Below are 20,624 nucleotides of genomic sequence, written 5' to 3' on the forward strand. Positions count from 1 at the left end.
TTTGGCGGTGTTGTGTCAAACCTAAGTTATAGTGTTATTCCAGGTGCTGATGTGATTCTACTAATTTTGTTATATATGCTATGGACCAAGTGATTAATAGGGCATTATTTATAATGTCCAGCCATTACAGATAATGACTAAAATGGCCACACAACTTGATAAATATTGACTAATTTATTAAATTGACCAGACATTATGAATACAGCTATATTTCCTTTGGGCAATTTGATTTTTTGAAAAACCCCAAACAATTCTTAATGAAAAAAGTGAAGATTTTGTTTTATTTCAAAGTATTTTAAAAACAACACAAGATCTTTTAAAAGTAAGTATTATTAACTGTATTAATTAAACTAATGTTAATGAAAAATATTATTAACAAATTTATACTTTAATCAGAAAATCAGCTTAAATGAAACTTCTGGAATGTCTTTTTTGGTATAAATTATATGAAAAAATCCAAAGTCATTTTAAAAAGTTTCTAAATCATCTACTGTATTAATGTTAGTAATGATATGTCAGATATAAAATCCTTTAGTCCAACTTTTAACTTAACAAGCATGACCTCAGGAGATGCAGTTTATACCAGTATGATGCACTCAATTTTTATCAGTTGTACGAAACGTAATCCTTCCGACCATTTGTTAGTTTTGTTAGTCTCCAACCAAGAACTAAGCATATTTTCTACGTCTTGATTACATCTTTCTGCTGAACCCTGACTTTGTGAGTGCTTAAGCTTTCCATGCACCAGTTTTAACTCAAGCCACATATTACACAGTTCTTTGATGACATTATTGGCTAATTCTCNTAGCTTAATTTATATAAAATAAAATAGTTTAAAAAAATGAAGCAAATAAATCAAATTATGAAAATGATGCTGGCTTCATTTGTAAGACGGTGTATTGTAAAAAAGAAAAACTTTCATAGTAAACCTACATTTCTTATTTTCAATATGTGTGATTACTCAAGAGAGCAGTAACAATGCACTTATGTGTCTGTATAAAAAACAATTTATTTCACATCTTTACAACAATACCGGAGAATAGTAATATAATTATCTCTTTCTAACCTGTTACTGGTGCGTCTACTAACTCTTACTGATCCAAAAAAAAACGAACCAGTTTTGGTTCGTTTTTTTTTGGATCGGTAAGAGTTAATAGACGCACCGGTAACAGGTTAGAAAGAGATAATTATGTAACAATTTATTTCCGTAAATCATAGCAAACTTAATGACCAACCAAAGCCAATCAAATGCAATCCAAACAATTTATTTTTTATTGGACAAAACATAATAAACTGTATATGAATAAGTGCAATTTATATTTGGATACATGTTAATAATAGTAAATCACAACTTATTATTTCTGTAAGATGTAATGTTAATAAAGATGCTGTAAACACTTCTCTTTCCTTTCATTAGCTGAAAATTCATGGATAAGCTTGCCATTTTGTCAATTTGAAATTTGAAAAAATAGCTTTGTTTTCTTCTTAAATCAAGAGCAAAGTGATAATAAAAATAAAATACTAAAGACCACTAATTATCTACTTTACATATATAACATATCAAGTAGACAAGACAGATGCATACTGCCAAATTTAGCATTGTGTCTTTTTCATATTCATCACTAATAATGATAGAAAAATTTTTTCCATATCAAAATTTGCTTTTCATAGAGAAAAATGATGAATGGCAAAATAAAACTGTGCTTATGTAATTATAGTTATACAGTAGAACCTCGAAAACTCGGCTCTCGATAACCCGGCACTCCGGATAACTCGGCCACACCTTGGCAGGGCAAAAAAATCCTTAGTTAATTAATTTTCATTATAGACAGCTTTATAAAAGTATAAAAGCTCTCATAAAGTATTTTTNAATTTTAAAAATATAAAATTATTTCTTGACCACAGTAACTTTTGTTTTAAATCAAACCTGTAAACAATACATACCTCGACAGGACCGACTGAAGAGCAAAGTTTTGAGAGTTGCGCTTCGTTAGTAGAAGCCGTCAAATTTTCAATCAGTACCGTCTGTGTCTTTTGAGTTAATAAATTCCGCTAAATATTACGAACGTTATAAACAACAGTATTTAAGCTAATGATTTCAAGTTTTCTATAATCTGTAATAGTCACCTGTTGTGCAGAAGGTGCATCACCTTGTCCTTCGGTCCCTATTAAATTTACCATACGCTGCATACGTACTGCATTTCTATTACAATTTGGAGTCAAAACCTTTCTAGTAGTTGTATTTCCTCCATTGGTGTTAACTTGAATCACCTGTCGCTGAGTCTGTGGAGCTTGTCCTCTTGGTATGACTATCCTTTGATCTTTTGTAACAGGAATTTTTTTCTTAATAGTATTAATCTGATTTATTTTTGTACCAGGAGGTGCGACAGTCCTATTCTGAGGATTCTGTATCCTTTGTTGCATTATGTTAGCTTGCATCGACTGAATTGGGGTGTTTTGTTGAGCCTTAGGTAAAGTTTATAAATCAATTATTTATTTATTGTTATTGATTGTATTTATTAAAAAAATAATAAACTATTTTTACTTTTGTCTGTATAATCACTGGATTCTTTTGTGTATTTTGGCCCAATTGCTGAAATTTTTTCCTTAAAACGACGACTTTTTTCAATTTGGGAGCAAAATTTGGTGTTTGTTTCATTATATTAAAAATGCCAATTCTTTGTTTAACTGTTAATTTTGTTTGCTCTTTTGTATCTGTATGGAAAATTATAGAATATATAAATAAAACTTATGTATAAATATTACAATTAATATGTCAATATTAACTAACTTTCTGATATTGCATTTTTGTTTTCAACTGGTTTCTGGTGCTGCAGCAGTTGTGGCTGTGGCTGCTGCTGCAACTGTTGTTGTTGTTGTTGTTGTTGTGGTTGCTGTTGCTGCTGCTGTTGTTTTTGCTCTTTTAGGCGTTGCTGCAATTCTTTCATTCTTTGTGTTGCCATCATACGACGTCTTTCTTCTTTACGACGAAGAATTTCTTCACGTAATTTTTTCTGCTCTTCTATTTTCCTTCTCAATTCTTTGGTTTCTTCATCCTAATTATACACCAGTAAGTATGTGTTTATTTATTCATTTACATGTACAGTACAATCATTACTAATATTTATTACTTGATATGATACTTATTAGGAGCTATTTTAAAATAAAATGAATGAAACTATTATAATGTACAGTAATACCCCGAACTTATGCGATAGGTTGGGACCAAGCGATAACCACGTAAGTCAAATTCGAGTAAGTCGGGGTATAATTTCGCAATTTGTGTAAAATCCAAGTCAGATGTATGTAAGCTAATAAATGTTCTCGTTAATCTTATCTTGTCTTTTGATTCGTTCACGGTTACAAGAAATCACCACATAGTCTCTAAAGTCTCCATAGATATAACAAACACAGAAATAAATAACACAAAATAAATTGTAGCTATGTGTCGATTTCGTGCGACACGTCTGAACATGTAAGCCAAACAATAGTGTGGGGGAAATGAGTAATCAAGAGTTGCCTGGCACTCAAACAAAAGATGAATCAATGAGATTTGAAAATCGCGTAACTTTGGGTTCGTGTAAGTCGGGATAGCGTAAGTCGGGGTATTAGTGTAATTAAAAACTGACTAAAAATATACTTTTGTAATGGATTTAGAATCGTTAGTTTAATTACTTAATTATGAAGACTGATTAATAAATAATTTAAGATATCTTACTGCAGCATTGTGTGAAAGAAGGGAAAAGAAACATGACTACCATAATTTAATAACTACTATCATAACAAAAATAAAACTTTTAAATACTAGTAACAACTTTAATGAAAACTTTGAACGTTTTCTTTCAAGAAAGAGGTGGAAGTCACTCAGTGTTAAATTGGGGCTATATGCTGAGTGTTTAAAAAGTTCCAAGCTGGGTGGAAGTTTGAAAGTCTTCACACCTTTAATGTATGAAGACTTCTACCTCTTTCCTGAACTGAAAATGTGGCTAAGAAGCAGAGGTTTGAGACTAATGCTGATCTTCGAAATGACATTAAGGCAACAACATTCTATGAAGAGGAGATTGCAAAGCTCGTCTACAGATATGACAAATGCCTCAATCTTCACGGTGATTATGTCAAAAAGTAACCATGTTTGTACTTAACTTTAGTAATAAATTCATTTTGTTATTTACACTTATCTTTGTTTTATGACCATTAGAGGTTGAAAAAAAAAAACAGCCTATGTATGAGTGTGTTCACCCACACCAAAAGGTGTTCCTCGTGGACTAGCTAATTTCCAACTAAATTGAAACTTTTTGTAGTATTGCAATGTTGAAGTTCAGCTGGCCAGATGGTCAAGGCAGTTAAGATATTAGCCTACCACTCTAGAACCCTGGAATTGAATTGGAGCAAACGAAACTCTGGAAATTTTCATAGGTGGTAAAAATATATTTTCCCCAATCCCTTATGAATTGAAACCAGTGCTCAGTAACCACAGGTCTAAAAGATTAGGAACCACTGAAAGAGAACATCACTTTTCTATACTACATTAGACTGAAATGTTCTTCATTTCATCTTATTTCATTGAACTTATCCTTTCAATGTTTCAGACACAAAACATCTATTTATGAACTTATTGTTTGATAAAAGTTTATTTTTTAAACTGTTTATACCCTGTGGGAACTAAGAGGGCCTTCTTAGCAAGTCCATTATAGGTTTGACAAGGCCACAAAAAAGTGGCTGGGTGATAGAGGTTAAGGCCCAACAATAAAATATGTGAATGACCTGATAAATTCAGATCATTCGCATATTTTATTGGGGTTTATTTGACACATCTACTTTGATCCCAGGTCCCCCAGATTGATAGGTTGCAACCTTAACCACTCAGTCAGGGGTCGGCAACCTTTTGGCGGTGTTGTGTCAAACCTAAGTTATAGTGTTATTCCAGGTGCTGATGTGATTCTACTAATTTTGTTATATATGCTATGGACCAAGTGATTAATAGGGCATTATTTATAATGTCCAGCCATTACAGATAATGACTAAAATGGCCACACAACTTGATAAATATTGACTAATTTATTAAATTGACCAGACATTATGAATACAGCTATATTTCCTTTGGGCAATTTGATTTTTTGAAAAACCCCAAACAATTCTTAATGAAAAAAGTGAAGATTTTGTTTTATTTCAAAGTATTTTAAAAACAACACAAGATCTTTTAAAAGTAAGTATTATTAACTGTATTAATTAAACTAATGTTAATGAAAAATATTATTAACAAATTTATACTTTAATCAGAAAATCAGCTTAAATGAAACTTCTGGAATGTCTTTTTTGGTATAAATTATATGAAAAAATCCAAAGTCATTTTAAAAAGTTTCTAAATCATCTACTGTATTAATGTTAGTAATGATATGTCAGATATAAAATCCTTTAGTCCAACTTTTAACTTAACAAGCATGACCTCAGGAGATGCAGTTTATACCAGTATGATGCACTCAATTTTTATCAGTTGTACGAAACGTAATCCTTCCGACCATTTGTTAGTTTTGTTAGTCTCCAACCAAGAACTAAGCATATTTTCTACGTCTTGATTACATCTTTCTGCTGAACCCTGACTTTGTGAGTGCTTAAGCTTTCCATGCACCAGTTTTAACTCAAGCCACATATTACACAGTTCTTTGATGACATTATTGGCTAATTCTCCGACATTAACACTTTGTAGAATACTTGGTGCACTGAAAATTGTAAGAATATCTAAAAGAACATAGGCTACATCTTCAGCCCTTTTGGTTTTTAATGTTCATAGTTGAACAAATTTAGTCAGATAGTCTTGGTACACGAGTATAAGTTTATACTGCTCATCGGCTTGCATATCTATAAGATCAACCTGACATCTCAAGTTCATTTCATTATTTAAAATTGGTTTAACTATCAAGCTTTTCTTAAAAACATTCTGTTTTTTCGAATAGATTTCACATAAATTCAAGTAAATTGTAATTGTATCTTGTATTCCCTTGTAATATTTTTGTATTTTGTACTTCATTCTTTTCCCATATGATTTCTGTTACCATGGTCAAAACAATATGGTCATCATGCAATATCTGAAATATTTTCTTCAGTGTAAACATAATATTTAATCAAAGTACCTTCTTTTACAAATACAATTAATTTTTCTATTTCTACAATAGACACATTATCATATCTACATACTCTGATATTCTTCAGGTAACTTCAAGGTCATTTTGATTTTCAACTCTCATTTTTTCTATCATTGTCAAATATGTTGATTTTGTAAAAATTTGACTGTTTTGATCGTTTGCTGCTATTAACTCATTTAATTGGTTGTTAAAGTAGTTATTCATATCACTTAATGATTGCTCTATAATCGTTACTTTTTCAAAGAAAAAAACACTATTTTAAGAGGCAAAAATAAAATTAAAATGTTGCAAAAGATTAACTACTGGTTGCATGAATTTAAAATTCAATACTAAACACAATATGCAAGTGCTGATTGGCTATTGTAAGGATAACTCCTCAAGATATCATCACTTTGCCCAACTAGGTGATAGCAGTATTCATAGTGACTGGTCAATCTGATAAATGATGACAAAAAAAAACCCAAAATTTGTTACAGTGCTCAATTTTGTTTGTCATTATTCAAAATGACTGGGCATTCATTATTCATAATGCCCATATTAATAACTTAGTCCACAACATATATATTATTAAAATTGATCTGGATGAACTTCAAAATTATATAATTTTGAGGTTCATCCAGAAATTATATAATAAAATTATATAATTCAATTAACAACTTAACTTCAAAATTATATAATTTTGAAGTTAAGTTGTTAATTGAATTATGTTCTTACATGTGAAGTGCAAGCACAACACATAGATGATAACACAAGGCATAAACACATGCACTGTAATATAAATATACAAGCAAGAGATTTGTTTTTAATGTACCATAGCCTACACAGAACTATGGCTTCCATTTAAATGTGATTTTTACAACATTTCTATTCGATCAGAGTGCCACTGAAAATTGTCCCATGTGCCACAGGTTGCTGATCCTTGGCTTAGTCATTTGGCCAACTGAAATTTGAATTCAATTACTTTAACTACATTAAAAATGTAAAAAAATATAACTAACAAGTTCTAGAAGTATGCCATAAGTATGCATATTTGTGTCACAAAACAACAATATATATAATTAAATATTGCAAAATAAATCTTAAAATTCAAATACAAACCTCTTCAATCTCGGCTGCTGCTTCTTTAACAGGTTGGACAGGTTGTGATGGTGGCAGATTTTCAACTATAGGAACCTCTTTGATATTAGAATTCTGAGCAACCGGTTTTCGTCCGATATTACCACTCTAATAAAATTCATAATTACTTTTCTCATATATGAAAACAGTTATAATTTTTAATAAATTGACAAAGTTTGAAAGTGCATACTTTTCTTTGTTTACGGTTATCGATTCGTTGTTGTTTTACCAAAGACGAGGTCTTATTATCTGAATTTAATCTTTTCCTCTGCATCTGTGCTTTATAACGTCTTTGAGGTGAGGACAATTGTACTTGAGGAGAAGGCATTCTGTTTTACACAGAGAGAAAACACACAAAAATTAATAGTATAAAAAAATTGTATAGGATGATTATGCTAAATTGTAAAGTGAATTTTGTTATTAATGCATTCAAAGTTTAAGTTTTAAAGAAATTTTTTCAGTAAAGATAATACTGTTAAGAATAACAATGTCATTTTTATTACTTTTATTTTTGGTAAACTCTGTTTTATGACAAATTAAAAGCAATTTTTGCTTAAGAAATGTAGCAACTCATGAAACAGAACTGATATGTTAAAGCACAAACATCATTAAGACTGATATGCATATGGGAACATCACCAAACGATCGACTAAATAATCGGGCTATAACTCTGCTCATTTTAATACTTAATACTAAGTAATTTGCTACTAGAGATAGATGTTAATTAGTTAAAAAATTAGGTAAATTTAAGATTTTCTGGCAAAAAAGCAAGACTTAAGTGTTGAACCTACAAATATAGTCAATGTTATTACCCCCAATATCTGTTGAACATCAGGTTAATTAGGTAAAATTAACCCGATGCTCAACAGAAGTTAATGTAAAAATAATATCCATGATATTGTACTGAAAAATTCTGTCATAAATCATATTGCAAATTTTAATAAATACAATTACAATTGGATATTGAACTACTTTCTGTTCAGATTTTAATTTAGTTTCCCATATTTATAATTTTAAAAAATTGTTTCAAAATTACCTATTTTGAACGTTAGACTGCTGAACTTGATGAGGATGCTGAAGAATATTCCGATTATATTTTGGAGATGAATACATATCCTATTAAAAACAAAATTACAATTATGAAAGCACAAAATAATAATATTAAATTTTGAATATTAAGTTTTAAATTACTTTTCGGACATTATTTGAAAATGGTGTTGTCTGTATCGGCATCATATTTGGAACAAACTCCTGAGACCGGAACTGTTGGGGTGCTGGTGGCGGTGGTGGTGGAGGTGGCGGTGGAGGCATATTTGGCTGAATGGATAATGGATTCATGGGAAACTGAGAATGATGATTCGGTGGAGGAATATGTAATGGTGGAAATGACGATGGAGGATTAGATGAATTCGACTGATGTTGAAAGTTCGACATTTGAACAACTTGTGGTAAAGGAGGAGGCGGAATATTATTATCTCGAAAATTCGGATTTGGAATTGATGGTTGATGCATTGATGGTCCTGTAAAATAAAACAGTGCAAACTCTAGAAATAATAATTAAAAAATCCAAACAGTGTAAATTATTTTTATATAGAATAATGATTCTTGATTAAAATTTATATGATTTACCTCTAAAGGGCATTTCGAACATTGGTTGTCTCGGAGGTGCTGGATGAAGTGGCATATGCTGTTGAGACATATTAGCCTGTGATGTTAATACATTCCATGAATTTGAAATGGGTGGCTAAAGTAAAATGAAGTTATTAATTTGTATAAAATTTTATATGCATAAATTGATTTTTCTTTTAAAAAGTTATTCATAAAATCAATTCAATTAAAGTAATTAAACTAAAATACACTTCTACATAACAAAATAAATCACGATAAGCTAAACAAAAACTCCATCTTAATTATAATATATTATACAAAAAATTTTCCCATCAAGTATGATGAACTAAGAACAAGAGTTTGTACTTAATTTGTAAAATTTAATCTTCATTATAAACTAAACCCTTAAAAAAACTATGGAGTCCAAATAAAGTAAATCTGATTCTCCTGCACCTAGTAAAAAAACAAAAATGATATCTTTATTATGTAAACTTAATATTATCAAGGATTTTGATAGCAGAATGAAAAGTTGTAAATGGAAAGAAGTTTGAGCTACTGGAATCCACAGTAAGAACAGTCATAAAAGATAAAGAAAGAAATCTTGATGTGGTGAAAAATGCTCAATTCTTGAACTCAATTATAATTTGTAAACATCATAGTATTATTGCTGAGATAGAAACAATGCAGAAATTATGGTATGATAATCAAGTAAAAGTGAAGAATTGTCCATTTGATCAAAACACTGTGCTATCAAGCTAAGCTAATTTGAGAGGTTGAAAGAAGCTGGAGAGGCAGGCAAAGGTAAAAACTTTGTAGCTGGTAACAGTTTGTTCAACCAATTTAAAACTCACTGTAATTGGCACCACATCGCAGAGAGTCAGCCGATAAAGAAGCTGTGTCTTCTTTTCCTGAAACACTCAGAACTACGATAGAAGAAAGTGATTATGATAGTGAAACTGTATTTAACTTGGATGAGACTGGCCTGTTCTGAATGATGCATAAAAGAACTTTTGATGATGCATAAAAGAACTTTTATTGCATGTGAAGAAAAAACTTTTCAGGCTTTAAGGTTTCTAAAGACCAATTGACAGTGATGGTTGGTGGAAATGCAGCTGCTAACTGTAAGTTAAAACCTCTCTTAATTTACTGCTCCAAAAACCCAAGAGCCTTAAAAAATATATCTAAAATTAGCTTACCAGTGATTTGGAAGTCAAATCATAAAGCCAGGGTGACAGCTTCTGTTTTTAAAGACTGGTTTGGTCACCACTTCATATCTGAAGTCAAAAGTTATTGCAACTCTAAACAGATTCCATTTAAAGTGATGCTTCTCATTGACAATGCACCCGATCACCCTCCTTCCACCCTAATTGATTTTGACCCATGTGTGAATGTTGTGTTTTTGCCTCCAAATACAACCAGCTTGCTTCAACCGATAGACCAGGAAGTCATCAAAACATTCAAGGCTTACTAGTATCCAACACTTTATACCCAGTTCCACCAGAAAAGCAAATGACAATTGCAAGCTTGACAAAAGGTCTCAGCTCAATTGAAAAAGGCTTAGAAATTTTAGAAAACAGACTCCAATAAAGAACACGTTATAGCTACAAAGCAAGAAATAAATAAATTATTAGCTTGCTACAAAGAAATTCTGCATGAAAAAGAAGGCATTGTGTCATCGGACAAATCTGTTTGATTTTATGAAGCCATCGACACCGAAATAACTTTTTATGTAACTCATTTATTTTTTTACTATTTTGTATTAATATGTATAAATAACTGCAATTTTATTAAATATTTTTTGTCTAAATTAGTGTTTTTGTTAGTTCTTGGTCCCAATTAAACAAAATTTATATGTATTTATATGCAAAGTTGTACACCGACTTATGCGAATTCTACTTAAGCAATTTTTGTTGGACCTATCTATCATGTAACTTTGAGGTATTACTGTATCTCATTTCAGTCTTTTATTTTGCATTCATGTCACTTGTATTATGGCTGATTGTTAATTTTTGTTTATAATACTTGAGTAAGTTATTACAGTAGGCCCCCTATAACACGGGTTCCTATAGTTCGGATTCCTATATCACAGCGAAAGAATTGCGACAGTATTCGTACAAACACGCTAAAAATTTTTAAACTCCTATAATTCGGTAAAACGTCATCGCCAACTCGTGTCGCGATAGGATTGGTCAAATCTAGACCAATAGCAGATATTGCACAAACCACTGAGTTTAAACGAGCAGTGGACCTACTAAAAACCATTTATTATTTAACGTCCATAAAAATTATATTTATATTAATTAATAAAGTCTCCAAAGTTCAGTGAATTTAAAAAAAAAAAAAAAAAAATAATTTATTAGGAAGCACACGAGCGCCATTCGATGACAAGTTCCACGACGAAAACAAGCTTAAGCAATGGCGTCATCGAACGGTGCACACTCGGTAAGTAATCCTACAATTTTTTTGTTTATAGAACAGTTTATATGGATTATTCCCAAAAAATTATATGTATTTTGGAAATGTTGAGTCAAATTAGTCTAGAATCGATTAATTTTTTTAATCTTTCAAACAGCCGTAGTCCGTAAACTGCATACATGCCAGGCTGGGATTGGCTGGACTCGTAGAAAATGGATTCATAAAAACTGGAACGTATCTACCATGTTATAGGGGGGGTCGACTGTATTTATATAATATTAGCCCAGTAAAAAATCTTTATGATCTTAACTTAATAACAGTGTATCATTAACACAAATGTTTACACAATAATTTCAAACAAATTTCATTTGGACACATGGAAACAGCTTCACATGTTCAGTATTTACTGAATGCCAAGCAAACATTTGGCCAATACTGAGTAGTGCTGGCCAAATGTTCTACCGGGGGGATTAGAAAAAAAAAACTTTAAGTTTTTTCTCACAATGACAGAGTAGAGTAACCAAGCACTAAAACAAAAACTAACAATGCTAAAAAACTCTAACCCGACAGTCAGTCTGTAGCGTGAAGAAAGAAAATAAATAAATAGAAAAAAATTTTTTTTGGGTTAATGATTCAGCCCTGATCACGCCATACAAGAGCGTGAAAATGCAAAAAAAACCTTGGAACATGCATGTGATGTAGGTCAACGTTTTCTCCAAATTGTAAAAGTTAGAATAAATTTATTGATAAGCAACGAGTCACTCCCGCTTTATCACAAAATCATTGTAAGGAATGTAGTAATTTGTAAACCTGGCAAGAATTGTATAGAAGGTGCACTCCTTTAGAAGATATAGAGTTGGAGATTTTGGCTTTTAAATGAAAAGAGAAATAAATTTCTCTTTAATCTAAAGGGGAAGGGGTGTGAGGAACCAAGTCTGAGCATTATTTTTAGTTACTTTTTATTTTGCTTTTTATTCTATTTTTGTTTGGGGCTTATGTTTTGTTAGGACAAAAGTTTCTTCACCACTCACCTTAGAAACTTAAAACAGAAGAAAAAAAAACCAACTCACCAATGAGAAAAACCGCTGTAGAAAAAAACTTGCGCACACTTGCACTCCCAAGCAGAAAAAAGTAAGTCTGCACCGAGAAGAGGGGGAGACCCCACAAGCACAACTTAGGAACTTGCTAAACCTTAACAAATAAAACACCCCGAAAATTGTCAAAAAGAACAATGGAAAAGATTAGCGAGTATTGTCAGAAAATAGACTGCCAGGCAAAAAGGAAAAGTTCAATGTTAGAGATAAGTATGTAAATGAGGGGAGTGGACTCAGTTAAAATTGTGATGTCACCTCAAAGTACAAATCCCGTACCTCAAGCGAAGATGACCGAGGTGAGCTTCTGTTAGCAAAGAGTGTGGTGAGCTTCGTAGCAGCAAATGACAAGAGTTGTCTGATAGGATAAAGGTGTTCCAAGGCGATTAGAAGTTATTCAACTTGTGGATCGAAGATTAGAAAGTCTTGAGAGTTGAGGAGAAAGGTTCCTAGTATATTGAGGTGACAGTTAGGACCTTAGTTCATAAGAATTGTTGTACATAAGTTAAGTCTTTGAATTTTTTTGTCGAATTCCAAAGGGAAATAGATTTAAGTTAACCAATAGATTTTGAGTTTTGTCGGGTTGATTTTCTTTGAATAAATTGTTGTTTGATTGTTACAAAATTTTGTACATAGTTATTATTAGAATTATTGAATATTGGATTGTTTTTGACTAACTTTGCAATTATTTAATTCGGTGCACACTTAAAGTCCAGGCCTGGCACATTAATGCGAATCCGCGTAAAGTACCCGTTAGGTAATGGCTATTTCTGGCACACAGTTCGTGTCAATAATCATTGTAAAAGGTGTAAAAATAAATATAGTACTTTTCAGTGTGGATGATTACTTGAAATTAATATTTGGTATTTACCATTTTCTGCTCCTTGTTGGTATATCATGCCAAATCAATAGGCAATTATTTGGCAATCAGTAAATATCAAAAGTGTGACGCTGCCTCAAGGTACGATACGAGCAATTTAAAAAAGAAAAAAATGTTATGCAAAGGTTTATTCTACTTTTGTCTTCTATCTCAAAAGGTGCTTAATAATAATTAAAATTTTACATGAACATTAGCTTAATTTATATAAAATAAAATAGTTTAAAAAAATGAAGCAAATAAATCAAATTATGAAAATGATGCTGGCTTCATTTGTAAGACGGTGTATTGTAAAAAAGAAAAACTTTCATAGTAAACCTACATTTCTTATTTTCAATATGTGTGATTACTCAAGAGAGCAGTAACAATGCACTTATGTGTCTGTATAAAAAACAATTTATTTCACATCTTTACAACAATACCGGAGAATAGTAATATAATTATCTCTTTCTAACCTGTTACTGGTGCGTCTACTAACTCTTACTGATCCAAAAAAAAACGAACCAGTTTTGGTTCGTTTTTTTTTGGATCGGTAAGAGTTAATAGACGCACCGGTAACAGGTTAGAAAGAGATAATTATGTAACAATTTATTTCCGTAAATCATAGCAAACTTAATGACCAACCAAAGCCAATCAAATGCAATCCAAACAATTTATTTTTTATTGGACAAAACATAATAAACTGTATATGAATAAGTGCAATTTATATTTGGATACATGTTAATAATAGTAAATCACAACTTATTATTTCTGTAAGATGTAATGTTAATAAAGATGCTGTAAACACTTCTCTTTCCTTTCATTAGCTGAAAATTCATGGATAAGCTTGCCATTTTGTCAATTTGAAATTTGAAAAAATAGCTTTGTTTTCTTCTTAAATCAAGAGCAAAGTGATAATAAAAATAAAATACTAAAGACCACTAATTATCTACTTTACATATATAACATATCAAGTAGACAAGACAGATGCATACTGCCAAATTTAGCATTGTGTCTTTTTCATATTCATCACTAATAATGATAGAAAAATTTTTTCCATATCAAAATTTGCTTTTCATAGAGAAAAATGATGAATGGCAAAATAAAACTGTGCTTATGTAATTATAGTTATACAGTAGAACCTCGAAAACTCGGCTCTCGATAACCCGGCACTCCGGATAACTCGGCCACACCTTGGCAGGGCAAAAAAATCCTTAGTTAATTAATTTTCATTATAGACAGCTTTATAAAAGTATAAAAGCTCTCATAAAGTATTTTTCTGAGGTCTGTCTTATCAGGTAAATTACTGTACACAGTGTATTCATTAATTTTCATTTTCATGTAGTAAAGGCTCTATGCCTTCATAAAGGACGTACTTTTCCTTTGTTTAAGGGTATTTGGACAGTTTATTCTCTGTTGTATTCTCAAGTAAACAATACATACAAGTACAGTACAGTATTTTCTGAGGAAACACTCATACTTATTTTTTTTAACCCCATTCCCGATAACCCGGCATTTTCACAAACTCGGCCACCCTTCGGTCCACATTAGGCCGAGTTTTCGAGGTTCTACTGTAGTTATATTTCAATGAGGTGTGATGCATACAGGACAGACCACCCACAAAAATTCCTAGGGTTTTTGTGGGTGCTCGTATTTGATCTAAAATCTCCAGAGCAATGAGCTAATGCCTGTATTGCCTTGGCTATATGGTAAGCCCACATTTTCTATTAGACACTGATAAAAAAAAATAGATATTTTTTTATATATAATTCTATAAACTTAAAAATAAATCAAATAAAACAAACTAATTTAATAATAAAATCATAAATAATATACACCAGAGTGGCGAAACCTCGTCACAATAAAAGCCATATCAGCATATCAGAAAGTCGTAAGAGCCATATCCTATAATGAAATATTATTTCATATATAACCTATATACTGTATATATACATAAGAGTGGCAGGGTCCAATATAAAATAATAAAAACCATATAAAAAAGTAGACAATTCACTTGAATGTAGTTTCTAAATATTGCAAATTAAAAGAATTTCTTTTTATTACAGTATGAATTTGAAATAAGATATATTTAAAAGTCACCTGAAATCTATGAATGTTTGTATTATTCATTTGAAGTGGTGGAGAACCCAATAATGAATCATTTTGTGGAATACATGCAGGTGGCATGGTATTGATAGGTGGACGAAACATATCAGGCATACATTCTAAATTAGCACGAGACGATGGATGGTTTCTCTGATCAAAGTGCACATCCTGCTAAATTAGAAAATCACATCATTAAAAAACATAAATAAATATAGAAAAGCTAAATGAATAAATACTTACTTGATTGTGAGGAAACTGTCGATCTCCACCGAAAGCCGGCGGTCGATTGTCTAGCAACCCCATTCGATACTGTCCCTGCTGTGGTATGGGAAATCTTGGGCCCATATTTTGTAGTGACGATGGAGGTAGATTTTGTTGTATTTGTGGAGTTATGTTCCTTCCACTGTTTATGTGTTGCGAATGTGAATTACGAATAAACTGAGATTGTTTGGCAGGTGCATATGATGATTCTGTTTGAAATTCGTTCACAGAATGATTTATTTAGTAAATTCTTTCTTGTAATAAAATTAAACCAATAAAATTTTCTTTACCTTCTGAAACCGATGGACGAGGCCCGCGAAAATGTGGATTTATTAATATCTTTCTAGGTGGATTATGAGAAGTGTAAGATGATTGCTGAGATGTAGATGGCTGTACATTATTATTAACATGAGGAGTAGGATGAACAGGCTGAACAGGTATTTCACTCCTCATCTTTATTTTCACAGAAAGTAATCATAATTTTTTTAAACAGAGATTCATAAACTTTTAATTATACTTTATTTAAATGTATAACTAATTAATTTTGCACATTAAATTAATACAAAAATAAGAAATATTTCAAATATTTTCAAGTAAAATTGGAAAGATGAAACAGTAATTATTGAAGTCTAAGTAAATTTTCACTTTAATTACATTAATTTCAGAATAACTTTTCATTTATAAGATTTATATAAAAACTTAACGATTCATCATATTTAAACACTATTAATAAATTTTAGACTTTTAATAATTTTAATTTAAAAAAAATTGACAGTTGTTGAAAATCGACAATTATATCAAGTTTCGACAGTTCTCTTAAATTTTTGTGAAATTCAAATCGCTAAAAAATCGAAATATTTATTTTCATACCTTAAAACATGATAAGGTGTATATTTTGGGTATTATAATAAATATTACAACAATATAAGCTTATAATAAATCACTGAAACAGAGAAACAAAATATTTTCCTTTCTGTAAATCAACAAAATATATGAATAAGAACTTCATATAAAGTATATAAAGCCTAGATAACAACATTAAAAAATTTATTTAAGTCCTATTTCCTGTTTCTAAATAATAATAATTATTTATAAAAGTACAACAATTTATCTAGCTCTAAAATTGTGATAAACATCCAGATTTAAAATTGCAACAATAATATAAATTGTGTATAATACTATGTTTATTTGTAAGTTAATCAAACTTGAAGGTTGTATGTCATGCCAATCTTTTAACTAAAATAATAAACGTTCACAAAAAGGCGTTAAATATGTTTAAAAATAATGTTTTTATTGCTGCTAGCACTTTCAATGTATTATAAAACGTCGAAAGCACTAGCAGGTACAGCTTCTATAAAACGGATGTTATTGCTCTCTATCCCTCTGTACCTCAATTTGAGGCTGTTATGCTTGCCAACACTATACTTATCAAGGAGTGCTTTTCTGTGTAACAAGTTTTAGAGATCTGGGAAGCTTTACTCTTTATTACTGAACATAACCACTTTCTTTCAATGGGAAAGTATATCTACAAAATCAAGGGGTCCCAATGGTCTCACCATTGTCTGCTATATTAGTGGAATTAGTCATAATGCATGTTAAGCAATAAGATTTTTAATTTTCCCCTCACGTTAGCATATCCACTAGTATATCTGAGGTATGTAGATGATATTCTCTTAGCATGGCAAGATATGAAGGAAGACTTCATCCTAAAACGTTTCCCTGCGAATGTTTATTTTTCTATTGACTTCACCTGGGAAAAAGAAAATGGCAGCAAAATTGCATTTTTAGACTTAAGCATTGCCAAGTCCCAGGGAAATTTAATATTCTCCATGTTCCATAAATTTAATAACATACCCCGTTTAATCCCAGTCACAGCTTACTAACCACAGCAGTACATTAATGCAGTTATAGTCCTTTAATTAGAAGGGCCTTTCTATTGCCATCCATGCAAACCACTACCATCGAGCTCACTGCCATATAAACATGTCTTGAGCAAAATTAAAAGATATCTTTTTCCTGCTACCACCTTACACAAACCAAAGAACTACACAATAATCTGTCTATCACTACCATTCTATGGCCGCTTCACTACCAGGATTTGCCATGTTTTCAGACAACACACATTACTTTTACCAGTTACCTCACGAACAAGTCTCAGGAGACTTCTATAGATTCTATTTCCATCCTAGAGAAGTCAGATGTATAATATATCTCATTAGAAAATATAATATCTATTATATGCACCCACTATGCAGGGGTGAAAACTAGAATGTTATCTTGCCGTATTTCCGATCACCAACATTCCATCACGATAGACAGGTGTGACACCGAGCTATTGAGGATGGTGTTACAACATCAATACACCCCACTGTGGGACCAGGTAGTGATGCTCAGATATTGTGATTAGAGGAGCCTGGTAAATGTTTGGGAGGCCCTCCTCACTACATTACTAAATCCATGAAACTCCCCCACACTTGAGTTGCCTGCAATGTGGATCATCTTATCTAAAAGACTGAAACATCACTTTTAGTGCCGCTTTCAGTGCTTAATCTATGCATTATGACACATGCGCATAGTCACCATGTGCACTTTAAATTCTTCGTTTGCCTATTTTAAATGTAATTTGTTCTAAACAGTTAATGCTGTTAGCTTTTAATTTAAAAAGCTTGTTCAAAAGGTTTATTTGAATTTATATTTACCTGAGGACGTCGTCTTATAATACGTCGAAAGTGCTAGAACAAATAAAAACGTTATTTTTAAACATATTTATCGCCTTTTTGTGAAAGTTTCTTTACTATGTTTATTTTTAATCCTAATATTCCAAAGAAATGTGTTAAAAAAAAAAAAACCACACACCTGTGCTGATTTTGTAGTTTACAAAAATAAATAAAAATAATTTTTTATTTGTGGTTATGAAATAAAAAGAAAGAATTTTGTTTGATATCTAAAAAACTTGCTACCAATTATATCTTATTCCTTATTTATAAATATTCACCTGAGTAATTAAAGGTCGTTTCATCTGCGACTGCTGATGTTGAAGCCCTCCTTTACTGAATTTGTTTTTAGATTTTGGTTTACGATACCGATTCTTCCTTTCTTGTTCTCTGGCTAAGAATTCATTTACCTTTGCTGCTTCTTCAGCAGAAATAACAGAGTCTATTAACGAACATTAACACAAAACAATTAAACATAATAAAAAATTAATAGAGTCGTTATTTACTTATGTAATTAAGTTTTAAAAGGTAAAATGTTTTATTTTAATTCATTATTAATGAGTGAAAATAATTTGGCATTTTATAAAATAAACATCTAATTATAATTTAGCAACTATATAAAGGTCATTAATGCAATATCAGTATTAATTTTTAACAGAGAAGCAAAACACTGATATACTGATACAAAACTATTCTCAAGCAGCAATGAAACACTGATATACTAATACTTAATTCTCAAGCAGCAACCACTTCAGAAATTTTGGTTTACAAAAGAAATTTAGGATCTTTTAATGAGAAATGTTGATAAAGATGATCCAGTTACCTCCAAATATTCAGAATTAGTCTGTAAACTACATGAGAGTGTAAAATGGAAAATAATTTCTCCTAGATATCAAAGTAACTAAGAAAAATAACTATGAGTAGATTTACATTAGCTGATTTTTAAATGTGAATTCCTATAATAAAATTCATTCCATCATGAAAACCTATGACAAAATTTCTGTCATTATCTAAACCACAGGTGGCGAACCTATGGCATGCATGCCCAAAGTGGAATGTCAAAGAAATCATCTGGCACGTAACGTATTATACAATATAGGTTTATCATCTTTTTCAATCAGGTTCTTTACATTTACTCTAATTACAGCATATTATTTTATTTATTTAAATATAGTTTTTTGAAACTCTTTTCGCCCTGTGGGCACTAAGAGGGCATTTTTATTTAGCAAACTCCAAATGGAACAGTCGGATGGTGAAGAATGGATCACCACCTGAAAATGTTCAGGGGTTTTGATCTCGGGTCCACAAGAGTGATAAGCTACCACTTTTACCACTCGGCCATTTCGNCACACGAGCGCCATTCGATGACAAGTTCCACGACGAAAACAAGCTTAAGCAATGGCGTCATCGAACGGTGCACACTCGGTAAGTAATCCTACAATTTTTTTGTTTATAGAACAGTTTATATGGATTATTCCCAAAAAATTATATGTATTTTGGAAATGTTGAGTCAAATTAGTCTAGAATCGATTAATTTTTTTAATCTTTCAAACAGCCGTAGTCCGTAAACTGCATACATGCCAGGCTGGGATTGGCTGGACTCGTAGAAAATGGATTCATAAAAACTGGAACGTATCTACCATGTTATAGGGGGGGTCGACTGTATTTATATAATATTAGCCCAGTAAAAAATCTTTATGATCTTAACTTAATAACAGTGTATCATTAACACAAATGTTTACACAATAATTTCAAACAAATTTCATTTGGACACATGGAAACAGCTTCACATGTTCAGTATTTACTGAATGCCAAGCAAACATTTGGCCAATACTGAGTAGTGCTGGCCAAATGTTCTACCGGGGGGATTAGAAAAAAAAAACTTTAAGTTTTTTCTCACAATGACAGAGTAGAGTAACCAAGCACTAAAACAAAAACTAACAATGCTAAAAAACTCTAACCCGACAGTCAGTCTGTAGCGTGAAGAAAGAAAATAAATAAATAGAAAAAAATTTTTTTTGGGTTAATGATTCAGCCCTGATCACGCCATACAAGAGCGTGAAAATGCAAAAAAAACCTTGGAACATGCATGTGATGTAGGTCAACGTTTTCTCCAAATTGTAAAAGTTAGAATAAATTTATTGATAAGCAACGAGTCACTCCCGCTTTATCACAAAATCATTGTAAGGAATGTAGTAATTTGTAAACCTGGCAAGAATTGTATAGAAGGTGCACTCCTTTAGAAGATATAGAGTTGGAGATTTTGGCTTTTAAATGAAAAGAGAAATAAATTTCTCTTTAATCTAAAGGGGAA

The 20,624-nt window shown here is 31.3% G+C and overlaps 1 protein-coding gene across 1 annotated transcript; it reads right to left on the reverse strand.

Annotated features, from left to right (window-relative positions):
• Positions 1-577: 577 nt before the first annotated feature.
• Positions 578-18,800, reverse strand: LOC111623221 (RNA-binding protein 33-like). The gene is made up of 14 exons (XM_023365719.1): positions 18,592-18,800; positions 15,887-16,049; positions 15,576-15,805; positions 15,330-15,506; positions 8,889-9,003; positions 8,451-8,779; positions 8,296-8,375; positions 7,450-7,588; positions 7,242-7,367; positions 2,792-3,056; positions 2,546-2,715; positions 2,128-2,466; positions 1,945-2,052; positions 578-808 (listed from the first exon to the last, which is right to left on the reverse strand). Exons 1-14 carry the CDS (start codon positions 18,613-18,615, stop codon positions 578-580), a joined length of 2,496 nt encoding a protein of 831 aa, XP_023221487.1. The 5' UTR covers positions 18,616-18,800.
• Positions 18,801-20,624: the final 1,824 nt, after the last annotated feature.

This window comes from Centruroides sculpturatus, unplaced genomic scaffold, assembly GCF_000671375.1.
Source record: "Centruroides sculpturatus isolate CEXI.00-Female unplaced genomic scaffold, Cexi_2.0 scaffold8, whole genome shotgun sequence".
Classification (NCBI taxonomy): Eukaryota; Metazoa; Arthropoda; class Arachnida; order Scorpiones; family Buthidae; genus Centruroides; species Centruroides sculpturatus.